The 19,868-nt window shown below is 43.1% G+C and overlaps 1 protein-coding gene across 2 annotated transcripts in view; it reads right to left on the reverse strand.

Annotated features, from left to right (window-relative positions):
* ELOVL4 (ELOVL fatty acid elongase 4) overlaps positions 1–707 on the reverse strand; it is a 31,742-nt gene extending 31,035 nt beyond the window's left edge. Inside the window, exon 1 of one of the 2 annotated variants that reach the window (XM_072857838.1) lies at positions 263–707. In XM_072857838.1, the coding sequence (XP_072713939.1) occupies positions 263–362 (100 nt within the window). In that variant the 5' untranslated portion in view covers positions 363–707. The remainder of the gene's footprint in view (positions 1–262) is intronic. The other variant, XM_072857839.1, reaches the window with a different exon arrangement.
* Between the last annotated feature and the right edge of the window lie 19,161 nt (positions 708–19,868).

Genomic DNA, 19,868 nt, shown 5'->3' on the forward strand with positions numbered 1-19,868 from the left:
CAAGCACACCCAGAAGGACGAGGAGCAGCAGCGGGTGCGGAGGGGCCCGGCCCCCCGCCGCAGTCCCAGGCCCGCGGACCCAGGCCCAGGCCCGCCCGCCGCCTCAGCCCCCTCGGCGCGCGCCGCGTCTCCCGGGAGACGGAGCCATTTTGAACCGATGCGCCTCAGTGACAGCGGGCGGGGGGCGCCGGGCACGGCGATGGCGATGGCGATGGCGGGGCTGCAGCTGCCGGCAGGGCCGGGGGCCGCCCTGGCGCGTTACCTCGGATGCTCCAGGTCCAGCGGTAGAACTCGAGGGTGTCGTTCACCACGCTGGACACCAGGCCCATGGCACGGGGGGGCTCGGCGGCGGCGGCACCCATGGTGAGCAGCAGCAGCAGCGGCGGAGCCGGCAGACCTGTCTCGGCGCGTGCGTCCGTGCCTCTGCGCCGGGGCTGCTGCTGCTGCTGCCCTTCTACAGCCGGGGATGTGATTTAAATCTCTATCTCTCGGTATCTTCCCTCCAGACTCCGCCTCGCTCCCGTCACCGGCTCCCGTGCCCCGCGGGCAGGGAGGAGGGCGAGGAGGCGGCCGCAGGGGGGGGGGGGCGGCGCGGCGGCCGCGGCTCCGCAGCACCGTGCGCGGTGCGGTGCGGTGCGGTGCGCTCGCGTCACGTGACCGCCGGCTCGCTGCCCGCCGGCGGCTGCCCGCGGGGTGCGCGGCGGCCCGGCCCGGCCGCGCAGACGCACTGCGGGCGCCCAACCGGCGGCCGGCTCAGGGCCGCGCGGCGGGAGCAGGTGCGGGGCGGCTCGGCGGCCCCTGGCGCTGGCTTGGGAAGCCCCCTCTTACCTCAGTAGGCGTCCGGGGTGGAAAAGAGGTGCTTATTATCTTAATTTGCCTTTTTAAAAAAATAGGTATGTTTTTACCAGACAGGGGAATAAATATTTCAGTCGACTTTTATTTCCTTTCTTCCTTTTCTCTTTTTAGCAGTTTGTGTTTTTCTTCCTCTCTCCTTCCCTTCTTGCTCCCTCTTGACAGACAGGCCGAGGCACCCGCGTGAGGAGCGCCCACTTTACCTCAAGCCGTTCATACTGAGGTGTTGGCTTTCCAGCCGACCGCACCAAGAAGCCTCCGCTAAAATCCCTTCCCCTCCCAGCACTGATAAAACCAGCAATCGCAACGGGATCTCGCTATCTCCCTGTTCCACCGACAGTGGTTAGTGGCATTTCCCTGACCAGCAACTTGCCCAGCCTCCTCCAGGCGCCACCGAGGTGCCTTTTGCACGCCCTCCCCTCCATCTCCTGGACCACAGCCTTTGTGGTCACTTCAGGGCACAGAGAGGTTCGCCCACCTGTACCGTTGCTGGGTGCTGCAGGAGAAGGAGCCCTTGTGGCAAAGGCCAGCAGGGCTGCAGGTGCAGTCCTAGTTCATCCATTCTGCACCCTACGTTTCAACCCCAACAAACCCTCTGCCTGGTGGTGGGTGCACCAGCTGCTCCTCACACCCTTTGCCTCTTATCTCCTGCCATCTTGTCTCTCTCCCTCCCTCTCCCATGATCCGCATAGTGTGGATGGCTGCATGACACCCTCAGGATCGGTTTCCCCACTGAGGGTCAGGAGGGGAGCTGCTCCACCCGAGTTGTGAGCTTTCTTCCTCGCAGACAGCAGATCAGATGGTATCTACTTCTCCCTCTCCCAATGCACCAGCACCTGTGTCACTCGTTGTCACTTGGTCTTGGTGAGCACAGCTCGCACTTCTGGGTGAGTCACTCTCTGCTCAGCTCCTGGACCACACTGGCTGCTGCGATCCCAGCCCTATGGACAGGAGAGGCACGCTGGCCATCGCTAGTTACTCCACCGCGAGCAAAGCCGCTGCACCTGGAGCTTGGAAACCAGCAGGTGTTTGGGAGTAGGGATCACCTGCACTGGGAAAAGGAAGAGGAAAGGAAAAGGACTATGTCAACCCCTGGAGGCCTGGATGGACAGGGAAGTCCAGTTTATCCTAATGCTGCCTGAAAGTTGGAGCCGAAGCAAGGTTACCACATGCTGATGTATGGACATCTGTTACTTCTCTCACGTGAGAAGAGTCAATCAAAACTCTGCATGAATTGCACTGACTTGAATTACATTTTATTTTGATGGCACTGATCATGGCAGGAGGTCCGGTGGGAGCTCTGAAATGGATTTGTCACTGGGTAGGGCATGGCGAGCACCAGCCTGCCTCCCAAGTTGCAGGCAGACAGTGTAGTGTTAGCTGTGGTTCCTGTGCTTCCTTCAGGTGAAACCACTGCAGCGGGTCACTGGGCAGTTAGAAACTCGATGCGTGTTTGGCATTGTCTAAAGCACAGCTTCAGAACTTTTTTTTAACATTATCATTTAAATCAAAAGGAAACCAGAAGAATGAGTCATAATCCTCAGATTGGTATATGGCCATTTGCCTTGGCCACATGTTTGAAACAGAACAGGCTACTGAATGAATCAACATGACAAAGGATTACACTCCCCTGCTGTCCTTGATGTCAGGCAAGATGTGGACTAAGCAGAGTGCCACCAACACAAGGAGTAAAGATCACAGCCTACCCAAGGACAAAAAGGAATAAGACATATTAGCAATATTAATACATATTCATAATAATTATTATTTATTTTATACCCTAGATATTCTTACTTCTTTATTAAAATGATTATTTATTTATTCCACATAAGTCTTTTTTGCACAATCAACACTGATAATTATTGTTTATAAAATATTTATACAATCCAGTTTACTGTTTCATCTATTTCAGATTAGATGATTTTTCCTTGATTGCAATTAATTCCTTTATATTGGCAATATGATCGTACATCAATAATTTTACAGAGCAATTAAGTCTTAAGAAGAGCCACAACAGAGCTGCAGAGCATGGAGAACAGGGAGAAGATGAAGAATCTAACCAGAGTAACTTCTGTGCTTCAAGAATTGACACTGGCTTTAGAAAATGTGATTAAGTTTATGACAAACTATTGTCATTTGTTTAACTTTCAGCCTGCAAGCATGCGGAGATGTTTTTAAAATTAGGTCTATGTCTGAGGGCTTCCAAACACATCCCAGCTAGTTTCCTATGTTCGCGCACCCAGCAGGATGTGCTGGTTCTAAGAAAGCTGAGACCCGTGTCTTCTACTTAAAAGAGAGCAGAAGGAGGAAGGTATCCAAAGGCATAGCATCGAAGCAGCCCCCAAGGAAATCTACAGCATGGTAGTCAGAAAAAGATGAATTTTTAATATCATTAATCAGCCAGTGTTGCTATCTTCTACTTGGTAATCTACACGTTCCTAAAAACTGGACATCTCAGATGGGCAAATTTAATCTCGGAAAAGGCAGCCCCGCGGCACCTGACCCCAGAGGAGCACACGAATTCCTAGCTGTGCTCCAGCCATTTGTCCAGTGCTGCAGGGTGCTTGTGCTGGCAGCAGGCAAGTCTGCGTGCTTCAGGAAAGGTGCAGAAGGTAACAGGAAGTTGTGGGACAGCCTGCCCCAAGGAAGGTCTCCTCCCAGATCCCATTCAAGGTTTGCTTATATTCTGAGATGATACAAACTGTTTGTATTCCTTCCAGACCTTTTTGTAAAAAAACAATTAGCTATGTCGTTTCAGAACTATTTCAAGCCATTTTCTGCTTCTTCATGACACAAATAAATAGCAGTAGAAATGTTACAAAGTCCAGATGATCAATGCATTTAGTACTGCATGTGATAGAGCATTTATTCATTAATTTCAGTGAAGCATATTCTACTGTAATGTTTGATGAATGAGCAGATGCTTCTGCACTAATTGAAAGTATTCCCACTTGGGTTTTGCTTCAGGTTAGCCATTAGATTGTTGTAAGGGGAAAGTGAAATACAGGTATGCTCGATAATATTTGTGAAGTGTAGTAGGAAGAAAGCAGTCAGAGCTTTGTATGTTGCCGCCACTGATCCCTCCAGGCAGCTCACCACAAGATAAAACCAGCAGTAAAAGAACTGTGCTTAGCTACAAAGACAATCACAACAACCAGGAACTATTCTGGTGGGAAACCATAAAAGTGCTTGAATCAATACATTTGACAGAAGATCTAAATGTTACACCGTGTGGTAAGGGACAACCTATTCACTTAGCAGTAAAGAAGGCATACAAAGTATTATATGCGCTAAGCATGAACAAATTAAAATTGTTCAAGAGACCTTAACTTTAGAAATGTATATGTTTTGATTACTTTAACTATTGAACTATCATATTTTTTCATTTGATTCCATCAATGTTTTAAGAGGGAAAATGATAAATCAGCACATCAATTTGCAGTGTATGGGATTTGCTTGCACAGCCTCTCAAATTTATATGCTCTTTGCATTGAAGCTTTCTAGCTGATATGCCTTATAAAGACTGCTAGCTGTGCCGAAAAAGCTTGTCTGATCTTTGAATCAACAAGTACAGGCTTAAGTGTATGCATATGCAATAGTAGAACTGCTATCTATCTGCTTCAGTACAGAGGCTGGTTTAAGCTTTATACTATATACATGGTTAAAAGAAGCTACTTTCAAACAACCATAATTTTTAAAAAATAATAACATCAAAACCAACAATGTGTCTTTCAGCACTAATTAATTTTCTTTGTTTATTACGTAACATGTTGTTAACTCCATAATTTGAGGTGGGGTAACTCAGGCACACAGGGATTACACAGCTTTTGCACAAGGAGTCTTCCATAGGATCTGAAACAGACCCATCTCTTTTGTCTTCTAAACCATCTGCTAGATGCCATCTGTCCTTTCATACATTTAACTGCATCAGAAGAGTTTTTTTCCAAACCAAATATATTGGAATGATGCATCGGAAAGTATCAAGAGATGTTAATACTCAGTGCAGGCTTTGGCCAAAACTTACCTTTGATGTAAGTTCCCACTAGGTTCCACCTCACTTGCATCTGCCAGCACCAGCACTGAATTTGATTTCTGTATGTGTACCAACTTCATGTTTTGAACATCAGCCAAATTTTTGCTGTGGCTCTATCTGAAATATCAGAATTAAAATATGTTTAATATCCTGGCTTAAATGCTCAAGGGATCCAACAGAGAGAATTCCTAGTGAAGTAAATACAACTTTTGTTTCCACAGGACTCTATGTACCTATTGACATTTCTTCTCCATCTTTCTACCCAAAAATTTGGTCCCGAGAAGAAGACCAGGGAAGTGGTGGACAGCTTTCTCCCAGGCTACATCAGGTTTTATTCCCAAGTAAATATCACTATGGTTTGACTCCAGATCATTATGTTTACAGGTTTTAAACTGTAGAACTTACCCCATTTACTGCAAATCTGGACAGCAACTGGAATTGTTGGCCTGCAGTGCTGGGCTGCATCCAACTTAAACTGCTGCTGTTCTGTACTGGTCCAAAAGAGGAGCCATTAATCCAGTGCTTCCCAGTCCCATTCTGAGAGATTAATTTATAATTAATTCCTCTGTGGGAGATTTCACCCTAACCAAGAAGCTAATCTGTAATACACAGTATATCAGATATGTTGTATACTCAGCAGGTACACGTTCATAGCTTTACCTGTGTTTCAGCTTCCTTTTAAAAATGAGTGTTTCACGGACACAAGCATGATAAAAACCTGTATGCATACTATATCATTCTGCCTTACTGATACTGTTCTTACATGGTTTCTCATACTTTTACACAGCTAAGGTTTTCATCTGCAGTGATATCTGTCACAGCATCTATCATTTGTGAGGTGTGGCAAGCACACTTTTGCAATGAGGGCTTCATATGTGTACATGCTGGAGAACAGCTATGCCAAGCTATCAGCTGATGTTTTGAGGGCACTATGTTGAAATGACAGCAACATGTATAGTCAGATCTGTAGCACCTTGCTAACTACCAAATCCAACCTTTTCCATAGGTGTGTGTCACTGCTACTGCACCCACTTCACTGGGTGTGTCAGCCTCCTGAAGGCGTGTAGCTGTTTGTAGGGATAATTTTGCACCTTTGCTTCTGTGCTAGTAATGGCCTGAAATGTAGGGCCTAGTCCCCTGCAGAAGCCGCTTATAGCAAAATAGTTCTGTGGAAGGGTGCTGGGCACACAAGCTGTGTGCTATTCCACTGTTTCCGGCTGCTGCTGCTGTAACTGTCTCAGTATGGGTGGTAACGATGGTGCTGGGCATACCCTTTATCTGTGTGATGTGTGGAGGACAAAATTGTGGTAAAGGAGTTACAGAAGGCTGTGTCAGCCTCTGGGCCTCTGAACCCGTGTGACCTGGCACACACTCCGCCTTTCACTCCGCCAGGGGAATATTCTGTAGATCTGTATGCTCTTGATGGACAGCCCAAATGCCAGTCCTCATTAGAGGCTTGTCTTGTCCTATCCCCAGAAGATCATGTGGAAGTATTTGCCACAGGGTTATACATTTTATAAACAGCAGGTTAGCCATATAACACCCTACTGAGGTAAGTGGGTATTATTAACTTCCTTTTATGTATGGTGAAATCAAGCCTAGAGAAAAGCAATGACAGTTCCAGCTCTTTGGAATGGAATAGAGCAAAAATGTTGGGATCTCCCTTAAGTTAGCTAAGTCTTGTCCACTCACTAGTATAAACCTGTGGTTCACTGCTCTTTCCAGCACCATATTCAGGCATGATCAGTTAGGGCATAAGCCCTAGGACCCTGCTTTGAAAGAACCTGAAGACCCACTAGGTAGTTGTAGGCAAGCCAGACACATGTAAGACAGACCATTTCGTACACTGTATAGTGAAATTCCAAGTTTCTCACAAAATACAGAAGAGTTTTCTTGTACATTTGCATGCAGTGGCTGCTCTAAAGCTTTTTAGTTGGCAGGGTTCTCAACAGAAATATTTGTAGCAGTTGTGTGTGTGTATGTATAACACAATGGTGTTTTAAGAGAACAAAACAAGAGCAGAAAAAGATAATACAAGATAATATTTAGTTGTTGAAAACAGAAAAACAGCCATTACCTTGTAAAGGACCTTGAAACTGTCTTTTACAAGCTCCTGTCCACACTCAGCCCAAGTTGCCATACGCCCATCTCTCCGGCATGGGGACAGGCAGGGAAATCCCCTGGGAGGGCTGCTGTGCAAGCGCACTGTGCTTCCTGCTGGGGTTTGCACTGCTGGTTGCAGGGTGTTGTGATGCTGGGCTTGGTGTTATCCTGTGAGCCATCCATTCTTAGCGCAAGAGGCAATTAATACTCAGGAAGATTTTACCAGGATTACAAAGCTCTGGTGGGAATGAAGTCACCTGTCCCCAAGGGAAGAGTCACAACTCTACATGGCAGCTAAATGGACTCCCAGAAGGGAAGGTGACACCCTAAACTATTGTGCTTTTTAAAAGGCAGCTATTGCATATGAGTAGGTGCACAAAATATGCACATTTTATCTGCCGTGCACATTTTATCAACCTCGGATCTAGCCACAAATCTTTATTTTGCCTCAGCTCGTCTCAAAATTTTAGGTCTTACCTGTGTAATGGAACAGGATGCTTAAAACCAAAACCTGGGAAGCCTGACACTGGAAGAGGATCTATCTGTTAGAGGCAATATTAAAGTATGCCCAAATGACAAAGACCAACCAGATACTGTAATACCTGCCCAAAAATCATAGGAACAGAAGCACTCATGGACACAGAATAATAGCTCTGTACCTGAATTACCTCAAGAATTCACAAAGCAACAGCTGGAACAGATCCTCAGCTTGTATAAATGAACAAGACTCTATGGACTTCAGTAGAGTCTTTATGGACACCTATATCATGTCATTTACAGGCAGAAGCACCAACAGAAATATAATACTTGCCTTTTCATTGAGAAAGTGGCAACTGAAAATGTGAGGAAGGCCAAAAATGCTGCACTAAAAGAGCACAATAAAATGTTCATAATTATATTAACATACTCTGAGGATCAATTTATTAATACATGTCAACATGAAAAAAATCTTTATTTTTTTAAAATAAAGTTGTTGAATAATAAAATTTGTTTTTATTTCTTCCTAGCTGATTCTAATAACAAAAGAACTGTGCTTGTTTGTTCTACTCCTAGTAAGGCATAAGATTTAAAGATGGAAAGCAAAAGAGGCAAGTAGCAATAACGACTCTGAACTTCAATAGAGAGGACTCCAGGGAGATTCCTGGTGCACTGGCTCCCAGGGGCTGCTGCTTTGAAGGACAAAGGAGCCCAGGAGAGTGGGTTAATATTCAGGGACAACCTCCTCAAAACACGGGAAGCATCCACCTCTGTCTGCAGGACATGATGCAGATGTGAGGAGGCCAGACTAGCTGAAAGGGGAACTCCTGACTGGGCTTAGATGGACCAAGGAAGCCCATGGGAGATGGAAGCAGGGATAGGCTGCTCAGGAGGAATAAAGAAGAAATGCCCAAGCGTGCAGAGATTGAATTAGGAAAGCCAAAGCTTAGCCAGAGTAAAAACTGTTGAAGGACATGAAGAACAAGAAGGGCTTCTATAGGAACAAAAGCAGCAAGAGGAAGACTAAGGCCAAGTGGACAGCTGATCTAGTGATGAAGGAGATGGAAAGGCTGAAGTTTCTATGCTTGAGTCTTTACTGGCAAGGTCTGTTCTCAGGCTTCTCATGTGTTTGGTGGAATACAAGCAATCTTAGAGGAAGACTGAGTTAGGGATTACTTAAGCAACCTGAAGACAGAGCCAAGCAGGATGCATGGCTGATATCACTGCAAGGCTGTTCTCTATCTCTTCAAAAGGCTGCAGTGATCCGAAGTTCCCAATGACTGCAGAAGCAAATGGCACACTCATCTTCCAGAAGGCCAAGGAGGAAGAGCTGGGGAAATACAGGCCAGTTGGCTTTACTTCAGTCCTTGCAAAGGTTATGGAGCAAATCCTTCTGTAAGCCATGTCCAGGCACACAGGAGAGAAGAAAGTGATTGGGAAAAAACAGCATGGATTTACCGAGTGCAAATTGTGCTTGACCAACCTAAATTGCCTTCTCCAATTAATGACTGGATTTGAAAATGAGGGCAGAGCAGTGGACATCATTTACCTTCACTTTGGCAAGCTTTTGACTTAGTGTCTTGCAGCATCTTTAGAGCTAAACTAGAGAGATATGGACTAGGTGAGTGAATTACAAAGTGAGTAAAAACCAGGCTGGAGCAACAGGCTGAAAGTGTCGTGGTGGCTCTTTATAAGTGGTATTCCTTGGGCATTCACATTGGGACCAATATTGTTTAACATCTCCATTCATGGCTTTGACAGTGGAACGGTGTGTGCCCTCCACAAGTGCACAAATGCTATGCAACTGAGGGGAGCAGTCCTTGTGTTGGATGATATGGCTGCCATTGGAGGTACCTTGACAATCTGGAGAAATGGGCTGACAAACATTTTATGAAATTCAACAAGGGAAAATGCAGTCCTGCATCTGGGATGGAATTACACCATGCAACAGTGCAGGGTGGGGACTGAGCCAGAAAGCAACTTTGAAAAAAAAGAGCTGGGGGTCCTTCTGGACGACAAGCTGACCATGAGTCAGCAGTGTGTCTTTGTAGCAAAGGTGATCAAACACATACTGGGCTGCAGTAGCAAGAGTGTAGCCAGCAGGACAAGGGAGGTGCTTCTTCCCTCTACTTGTCACTTGTGAAACAGCATCTGCAATGATGTGTGCAGTTTTGGGCTCCTCATTACAAGAAAGACTTGGACAGACTGAGCCCATTGGAGGACCACTAAGATGGTCAGGGGCTGGAGCACATGATGTAGAAGGAAAGACTGAGGGAGCTGGGTTTGCTCAGCCCACAGAAGAGATGGCTTCAGGAAGAACATATTGCTGTCTACAGCTACCTCCTGGGAAGGTGCAGAGAGGACAGAGCCAGACGCTCCTCAGAGGTGCACAGAGGAAGGATTAGAAGCAATGGGCAGAAGTTGCTGCTGGGAAAAAGATATTCAGAACTCAACCAAAGGGCCTGAGCAATCTGCTCTGACTTCAAAGTTGTCCAAGGTTTGAGCAGAGGACTGGACTAAATGATCTTGAGATCCCTTCCAGCCTAAATTCTTCTGTGATTCGCCTTCAGCTCCAGAAGTTAAATCTTCCCTCCCTTAACTCCAGATGTTAATTTTCATCGCTTTCAATAAACTTCAACACTCCAATCTGAGCAGACCGATGGTGAGCTGGGGTTGGTACTATTTCTCACATCATCCCTTGCATAGACTTGTACAACTTTCTGTATATATTGTTAATACTTTTAAACTTGTTCTTAAGAAGATAGCCTGAGGAAGTGCTAGGTAATGCATGATGATATTACTATGAAGTAAATCTAAGTACACCCTTGCCAGCATGTAGCACCTTCATTTTATTCTTTTTGTCTGTGCCTCATTGATTTCACTTTAAACTTCTGAGTTTCCACACTTGATGTGGCAGCAGCTGAAATGATCACAACCACGAGGCTGTTCATGCTGGACAGGAATCTGGCAGTTGGACTAGATGATTGCTGTAGGTCCCTTCCAACTGAAATATTCTATTCTGTTCTTTTCTATTGAGAATAAGCTGTGTGTACATCCCATTTAAGTTGACAACTAATGAAAGGGACTGGAATCTGTAGCTCCTGAAACAAGAGTAAACATTGTACTTATTGTAAGAATGTAAAAACGTCCAAGCAAAGGTAGAGTGTGTCTGGTAGAAACCAACGGCAGAACAGAAAGTAACAGCAGGAGAAGCCAATGAACGGTAATTCTCCAATAGACTTCCCTAGCTGCTAGCAATCTGTGACTTATTTGATCTATCTTTGAAATTACTTTTATGGGCATCCTTAAACAACAGAACAATCAGCCTTATTTCAGCATGAAAGAACCCTCTCTGAAACATTAAAAAGGGAATTAAAAAAAACATGGAATATGTTAAGACTGTAGCTACTTGGTAGCATAACCTTCTGGGGAAGGAAAATAGTTTCTTTGCTATTCTAAGAAATTTTTTAGCATGTCCAAGAAACTATGGATGACTCAATTTATCTGTATTTTCCAAAATCCTTTAAAGAGATCAGTTAAAGTGTGTTAAAGAAAAAAAAAGTTGCTGTAATGCAATATAACAACATACATCAGACACTGGGTAAGAAAAAAAAAAGTAATAATGATCAGTTAACTTTGAACATCACAATGGCTATCATACAGCCACAAGTTAAAAGATGTACATATGGTATATAGTAGCATTCATTATACCAGCATGCTCTAGAAAGGGTATCTGTAGGTACAGGGCTAGCCCCAGGGATGTAACCAAAGTCCACAGAGGCTATTTAGCTACAGAAAGGAAACCATACTTCTAGATTTTTTACAATTTTACACAGTATAATATTGGTACCTAAAGAACAATGCCCCGTAGGACACTATCTTATTATAAGGGGATCTGTCTCCTCTCTTTTACTGATGCAGGGGTAAGGGAGCACACCAGATAATTCTGCCAAGGTGCAGGTCCAGGCATAACCCAGTGCCGGCCCAGTGCGGCTGCAGCACAGAGGACATGGCCCTCAGACCTGCTGGCTATCGTGTCAAGAAGCAGCTGAAACATCTGTCTTGGTTGCTGCCACCATCTCCCCACTCTCTTTTCAGCCCAGACTGGCTGCCTATCAAATAACCTCCATTTAACTTTCTGCAGCAAAGCAAAAGGAAAGTCGTATGTTTTAACACTGTATGGCATACAAGAGTTTCCATTTCTCTTCTATTTTGAATTAAGTACTTATGAGTTGTTGTTTATCATCATTTTTTTCTTGTCTGAATGTCCCATTGCAGCTTTTAACTACTTGTTATACTTCCTCTGCCCTGTTGTATAGATCAGTCTACTGCCAGTAATATCTTCTCTATGTAGGTATTCATATGTCTTCATTTAGTAACCTCTTGCTTTTTTATTGGATTGCAAACCAGATTAGTCTTATTTTAACTGTTATTGTTAGGCATATATTCCAGATGTTATATCATTCTCCAAAGCTTCTGCAAGTTTTCAGTATTTTTTTAGAAGTGTGAATGCCAGATCTGTTCACGGTATCTCAGAAATGGTCTTACAGCTGAATGGCTCTCCATTTGCAGTTACCCTTTTTGTTCTGTCACTTAACAACTTGTTAATCCATATAATTTAAATTAACTAATTTTTGCATCTCTATTTTTTTTATAAACTCATGCAATTCAGGTGCCTACAGAAGCTTTATCTTATATACTAGTACCGTTACCCTTATCAGTCAGACTTTTGATCTTCAAATAGCAAAACCTATCTGACAAAATCTGTATTTCATCATACCAGGCTGATGGACATTAATTGCTAATTTTCTTTCTCATGGCATCCTATTTCTACCTTTTTAATTGAGTCCTGAATCCCTGTCATGTTAATGAGCTACAAGTTTCTGAAATCAATCAGTTTAACATTTGGACATGTTTTCCCTAATGCACCTGAAATTCATGAGTGGTTCAAGATTAGAAAAAATCAGCTTTAATCTTTCAGAGAGTTCTCTGACCAACTATTTTAATATGTTAATACTCTTGGAGAGTGAGTTCTCCACTCCTATGTTTTTTTTAAATATTACCAATATAATTACAGAACTGTGTCCAGTTAATTATAATATTACTTCCAGTGTTTCAAGTATGATAGCTTTACTTAGTGACTTGTGAAGTGTGGCTAGGTGGGATGCAAACTGTATTCTGTTCCATGCATATTGCATTTAATGTGTCAGAAATGACAGAAAAGTTTTTGTATGGCAACTAAAGATGACATCTATTCCTAGCTGTATTTTGTCTTTTTTTCTGATATGTTCAAAAGTATCCTAGAACACAGGTTACAATGTGACGTGTCCTGAGCTATACTTCCAGTATATGCTATCTCACAGTACGTCATACAGGATTTATGAGCTGTTAATGTTAATAATACCAAATTTGCTCACATTCATGAATGATACAGATAAGACATACTGTAAAGGAATATTTGTAAATGAACAGGTGTGATAATCACAGATATGCTACTGTATAGGAATTGCAATACTGTGATTAATAATAATAACAGTAGTAACAATACAGCCCGAATATCCCTCATGGTCATCACAAGAGTGTTTGCAAGACTGCTTTATTTAGACAATCAAACACTAAACCATATATAGCATATATAGCAACTTTTATTGCCACTTGGGTTCAGATTCCCTATGAATGTACAGGGTTTTTTCTTGCATGACAATATTAAACATGTCAGAATAGCTTCCAGCATATCCTAAAATCTGAATATTCTGTATGTCTAGTACATGTGTGAATGGAATTTCATCCATGAGTGGAATACATCCAGTGTATAACAACTATGGATTATAGGAGGTTTAAAAAATATTCTATTAATTGCAAATAATAATAGTTTATCTGTAATGCCATAGCAACGAGAAACTCTGGAACTTGTATGCTAGAAATCACTTACACCTACAGCAAGGACACAGCCCTTACCATAAAGACCTTGCAACATAGGCTTGGATAAAAATACCTTATAGACAAGTTGGATATTGGCAGTTTCAAAACACTCTGACATGGTTGCATGAAAAATGCTTTGGCCATGGGAGGGGAGGCTAGGGAAAATGGCATCTGGTCCATGTCATGGGTAGATACTGCCAAGAAAATATTCCTATGTAGGTATAGTGACCTATAATAATGATTCACTTATCTCACTGCTGTTTAAATAGGTACCTGAGGTGATTCCACCTCCTTCACCTCTTCCTACTCCTTCTTTCCTTTTTCCAAACATGAGCTCAGCTTTGATGTTAAATTTAAATAGATTCTTGCTGCGTATTCGATTTCTGTGGTTAGGGCTTGCCATGCGTTCAACGAAGAAACCTGAGCTCATGCTTGCAGGACTTGGGAGTTTCTAGGTGATTCTCCTGTGTTGTGTCTGTACACTAATAGCACAGTGTAATAACAACCCACATGTGCAATAATAGAGCTGGGTACATGCTTGTATAATTTTTGTTATGTGGCTGTCCAACTTGACTTGAAGGATATGGTGGGTACAACGCATATTATCATCCTATATAGGTGATATTTTAGCCATATCATTCTTATGAATAAATAATACATAGCAGCAGTTGATCGAGCAAAATGGTAAGTCTGTGATTAATCTCACTTTACTTTGTGTGCCTCCGAATCTTGTATGAACTACTCTAGGTTTCATAGCCAATGGGGAGAAATAGACACTTGCAGAGGAAGATGCATCCTGCCACCCTTAGATAAAACAAGCCTGAGGTTTTCTGTCTCTATCATTAATATAAAGAGCCTAGGGTGGTGACTAAGGTGAGATACCTAAGTGTTAGATGGCTAAAGAAAATGAATCCCACCCTTATATAGAGTTTAGGTAAACTTCACCCATTCTGAGCCAATGTATATATTCTCTATGTACATACAAGCAGAATGTGCTGTCCTATTATGAATAATAAGAATACTTTTCATGTATCTATCTCATTCACCCCAGGATATCCTCTGTGTGCTTTATAAACATTAATTAATGTGGCTTCATAACAATCTCATGAGGAAAGAATTGCCCCAAATTTAGAGATGAAGAAATGCAGCCGTAGCATGCTTAAGTAAGTTGTCCCAGGTTTCACAGAAAACCAGTGGCATAAATGTAAATACCAGATGATGCCTCACAATCATAGCCCAAAGATAAGGTGATAATAAGATGTGGCTCCCAAATCAATACAAACAGTGTAACATGGTGCTTGCTTCCACCCTATTCAAAGTAAATAGGTTAAGGTGTGGTTTGCACAGGGTAACTCCTGATGTGTTCACATCAGTCATACATTAAACTTGGTACAGATGTAGCCAGACTAAGGACAGAAGGACAGGGCAAGGGTCAAATACCTCTTCCACATACTTGAGACATTTGTGTGTCCGTACAATTCTGCAGAATCCAACCTTTCAGCAAAGAAACACAATTTGAGGGCAGCCCTGTGGAGAAGGACTTGGGGGTACCGGTGGATGAAAAGCCAGACATGAGCCAGCAATGTGCACTCGCAGCCCAGAAGGCCACTCATATCCTGGGCTGCATCAGAAGAAGCGTGGCCAGCAGGTCGAGGGAGGAGATTCTGCCCCTCTGCTCTGCTCTGGTGAGACCTCACCTGCAGTACTGCGTCCAGCTCTGGGGTCATCAGCACAGGAAAGACATGGACCTGTTGGAGTGGGTCCAGAGGAGGGCCACAAAAATGATCAGAGTGCTGGAATACCTCTCCTATGAAGAAAGGCTGATGATGTTGGGGTCGCACCCCCTGGACAAGGCTTAGGAACAGCTGGGGAGAAGGCTAGCTGGACTGGAAAAGCTGAAAAGTGGGACAGGGAGTGTTTTAGGAGCTTGCTAGTGTAGATGATTTCAGTTCAGGATCGTGGAACACTCCCTGACACCAATGTATTAGTGAGGACATAGACACTACTGATGCCAGGCTTTGTTCACACCTTCAGTAGGTTTCACGTCGTGCCTTCTGAGGTTATCTTCAATATGGATTTGCTGCATATTTTTCCCCACACCACCCCTCTCCCCTCCTGGCTTCACCCCCTTACTGCCATTCTTGCCCAACACCTCTTATTCACATGTCTAAACATACCATTATCAGTCTGTGCATCTCCAGAGCTGCAGGACAAATTGCGTGGTGAGGTTAACTCCCTGCTTTGCCATATGGAAGCAGCAAACACATGGGTACTTCAAATGCTGTTAAAGTAGTCTCGAAGTATTATTCACACTATTGTCTTTGTGGTTTTATTCTCCCTACTTTTTTCCTTGTCACTCTTCCATGTACTGGATAACTTCCTGATATGTTGATATTTGTACAATGTTTCAGTCTCCATTTCCATATGGCCCTCTCCATTTGCTACACAGTTCATCTCAGTTATGCCAGCCAACAAAATGCCAAGTCACCTTTGCTGCTGCTATCTGGGTCATGGTATGGTTTGGGTTAACTGCTGGTGTGAGCAACCAACAGCCAACTCCTTCAGCCACCACCATCTGCTATGACATAACTTTGAACAGAGGCTCTCTCATCCTTTTCCTGGAGGATACAGGTGAAAGTAACTGAGAGGTTGCATCTTAATGGAAAAGAGGAAGCAGAAGAGACCATGATGACCATGGGCCTCAAGGTCAGCCTCTGGAAGTGGGTGCACTGGAAGGTGCTCTGCTGAATGCTACAAGCACTGGACTAACTAAAAGTCTTAGAGAATGGTCTATGGCCAGAAAAAGGTCCACTGATCCTTTTTACTGTTTTCATGGGTGAGTTGTAACAGAACTGAAAAAGACTCCTGAATTCCACTGCAGTATCCAGCTTTACGCAGTGGGTTTATTACTGGTTTACAGCTATGGATTGTATTTGGCTTTGTGTAAAGATGGGAGAAATAGCATTTCTCTTGCACCATTTCTTTTTTTCCCTGTATGTGGTAATCTATGGAGGATGGAAGGGAAGTTATTTAAACATACAACTAGGGTCTCCTAAACTGTCTTTGCGATTCTAAGAAATATAAGGGATATAGGTATAGTAAGGAAGAGTACCCATCTCTTCCGATACTTTTGTAGATCTATCCCAGCAGTAGACTGAGAGATTAACTAACACTGAAAAATTGTTCAAACGGATGGACTGTGGATCCCAGTACAGTTACAGTCTTTGGCTGGTGTAATTTCTTAGCAAGCTTTTTCTGCTTGAGAGGGATGGGGAAACGCACATGAAACAATTTGATTTTTGGAATTCCCCTCATAGTTTGGCTTCTTTTCATGCTTGCCTAAATTTTCCCTTTAGCTGGCAAGTGACACCTTAGAACACTTCATAGGGGTGGAATTGCAGGTTGTCAATGAGATGCTAGTGAGTGCATGTTTTCAATGGCAACCTCCGTAACTAACTCATATTACAGTCTATAATACACTGTTGAGTCACCAGGTAATGAAGAAATCTCCTGTGCATTAACAGGTGGAATTATGCTTATCTTTCCACAGTTTGCCTTTTTTTCAGTCTCCAATACTAATGTATTCCAGGACCTACTGAGTATGAAGCAATAGTGAAACCATTTCTGGTAACAAGATCATGATGCCATACTATGTTATATTATTATTTTCTCTAGCAAATCCTTTTTTCATTTTCCCAGTTATTAAAAGTTTTTACTAGTTAATAAAGAAAAAGAACTTCTTAACATAGTTTCTGTTTATTTGTTTGTTTTGGCCCAGACTGCTTTGGCTTTAAAAACTTCCAAATGCACACTATTTCAAATGGGAATAAATGCATGGGACGTTGATAACAAATACTAACAGGGCTTTTGGTTTTGCCTAGATAAGAGGAAGACATTTTTTCCCTCTTGTATTAAAGATATTTTCAGTTGTTCTGCACATACTTTTGGTTTTGCGCATACTTTTGATTTTGTTGATATAGTGGCTAGGAACCCTAAAAATGGGGTTATGTGCTTGGAAAATGCAGGAGAAGTATGTTGTTTCACCCAAAACTTTTATTGTAAGTAGAGCCTCTTAAAATTCTGTAAAACCAACAGTCTCTGATGCACAACATCAAATCATTCCATAACAGGAGAGTGGATACGCATACCACAGCAGCGCACAACACACAACACGACCCACAGTTGCCTGGCATTCCTTCAGTCCTCAGCCATGTCCCCTGCAGTAAGGGATGTGGGAGCAGGAGGCATCCCTCATTTTCCCTTGTTGCCTCCCCTTAGCCTCAGAAGGAGGAGACAGGATTTCTGTCTGTGCGTGCCAGATCTATAAGCTGAGTGTGTTCTGGGATAACATACGTGACCACAGCCTGCCATTATCTTCTCAGATAATGAGAAGATAATGTAAGAAGTATGTAAATGTTCACTATTGTCGTGGTTTAGCCCCAGCCGGCAACTGAACACCACGCAGCCGCTCGCTCACTCCCCCCCCGGTGGGATGGGGGAGAGAATCGGAAGAGCAAAAGTAAGAAAACTCGTGGGTTGAGATAAAGACAGTTTAATAGGTAAAGCAAAAGCCGTGCACGCAAGCAAAGCAAAGCAAGGAATTCATTCACTCCTTCCCATGGGCAGGCAGGTGTTCAGCCATCTCCAGGAAAGCAGGGCTCCCTCACGTGTAACGGTTACTTGGGAAGGCAAATGCCATCACTCCAAACATTCCCCCCTTCCTTCTTCTTCCCCAGCTTTCTATGCTGAGCATGACGTCATGTGGTATGGAATAGCCCTTTGGTCGGTTTGGATCAACTATCCTGGCTGTGTCCCCTCCCAGCTTCTTCTGCACCTGGCAGAGCATGGGAAGCTGAAAAGTCCTTGACTAGTGCAGCAACAACTAAAACATCTCTGTATTATCAACACTGTTTTCAGCACAAATCCAAAACATAGCCCCATAGCAGCCACTATAAAGAGAATTAACTCTATCTCAGCTGAAACCAGGACAACTATGTAAGCTGCAGCATGGCCAGGACCATATCCAGGTGTTTCCCTACACAGTGACATTTTCACTGCAGCCTGCACATTCTCCCATCGTCCTGCAATCACTAGGCATCATGGTAGGAGCAGGTCAATGGGATTCCTTGCAGCAACAGTGAAATCACACGCTTTATTGATTACTTTGTCAGTGAGTAAAGTCTCTATTGTCCCAAAAGGCAAACATCGGATCTCTTCAACAATGTGACAATATATACCTTTGCTGATACTTCTTATATATACATATACACATGTTGTGTACCACTTCAGAATGATGGAATAGCAGCCTCAGCAGTTCACTTTCTACATGTTCATTTGATGGGTAAATGATGTACATGTGAGTACCACTGATGACCTTACTGACACTTGGTAAGTCCTATTCCAGACAGCTGCTATTTCAGGGATATTTGAAGAATTGTCCTATAACACAGAGGTGTCATTTCAATGCCCGACTTTGTGTGGTGCTACTCTAACAAGTGAATTAGAAAAGGGAATAGGAGTGAAGCATGTGGCAGTAGAGCTGGATCTTGATGCAAATAAGAAGACAGATGTAGATGAGGAAATAGATAGACCTTTATGTTTGGGAAAAATGGTGTGAAGACAGAGAGAATAAGAGTATAATTTTATGATGTGGAATTGGGAAGGGATTCTCCCAAAGAAGATGGGATTATTTGAGAAGACATGTGAATATAGTATCGCCAAAGTAATGCCAAGTGATAGGGGCATTAGATATGAGTGTGCATGGAAAGCTGATGAGAATTCAGTGTGGGAAAAGGAAAAAAGGTGAACTAGTAGTGAAGTTATTGGACCAGGCTCTAGCAAGTGTTATTATAGACATGTACATGTTGTTTTCCTGAAAGAAGGGAAAAGTATGCTATTACACTTCCCTTCTGATGACTTTCAGAATTTTGTTAAACAATCAAAAATGTTTGCATATGGGGATCTCATTGATGTTGAGTCTCTTCAGTATTATTCACCTGTCACCAGAGCTGTGTCCTTTTGAGCAGTTCTGTCATCAAAGAGGTAGGGCACAGGTAAATCTAACTGTAGCTTCTCTTATGAGTGCAACACAGCCACCTTTCTTAGAAGTATGTTAAAAAGGGGCTGTAACTGAATATACAATTTATTCCTTTGGAATTGTTCTGGAGTTCTTCAAGCTCTTAGAGTTAGTCTGTACTGTAGCTTACTTTCTCCTTTCTTTTTGCTCCCTATGATACAAAATTTTGATAAATCAAATACCTTATTCAATGAAAACATTACATAAGTGTTGCAACAGTTATAGACTCACTGTTCAACAGAATGGACACTTCTGAGAAAACTACCTCTCAGAAGTCTCATTTTAAAGTTATCTTTAAAATTCACCATTTCAACAGATGGGCTAGAGAAGCGACAGGACTAAGGTGCATAGTGGTGGAAACAGGACTGTGATGCAAAAGAGTTCCCCACAATATTCATGTCATAC

Source organism: Ciconia boyciana, chromosome 3 (genome assembly GCF_034638445.1).
Source record: "Ciconia boyciana chromosome 3, ASM3463844v1, whole genome shotgun sequence".
Lineage (NCBI taxonomy): Eukaryota > Metazoa > Chordata > Aves > Ciconiiformes > Ciconiidae > Ciconia > Ciconia boyciana.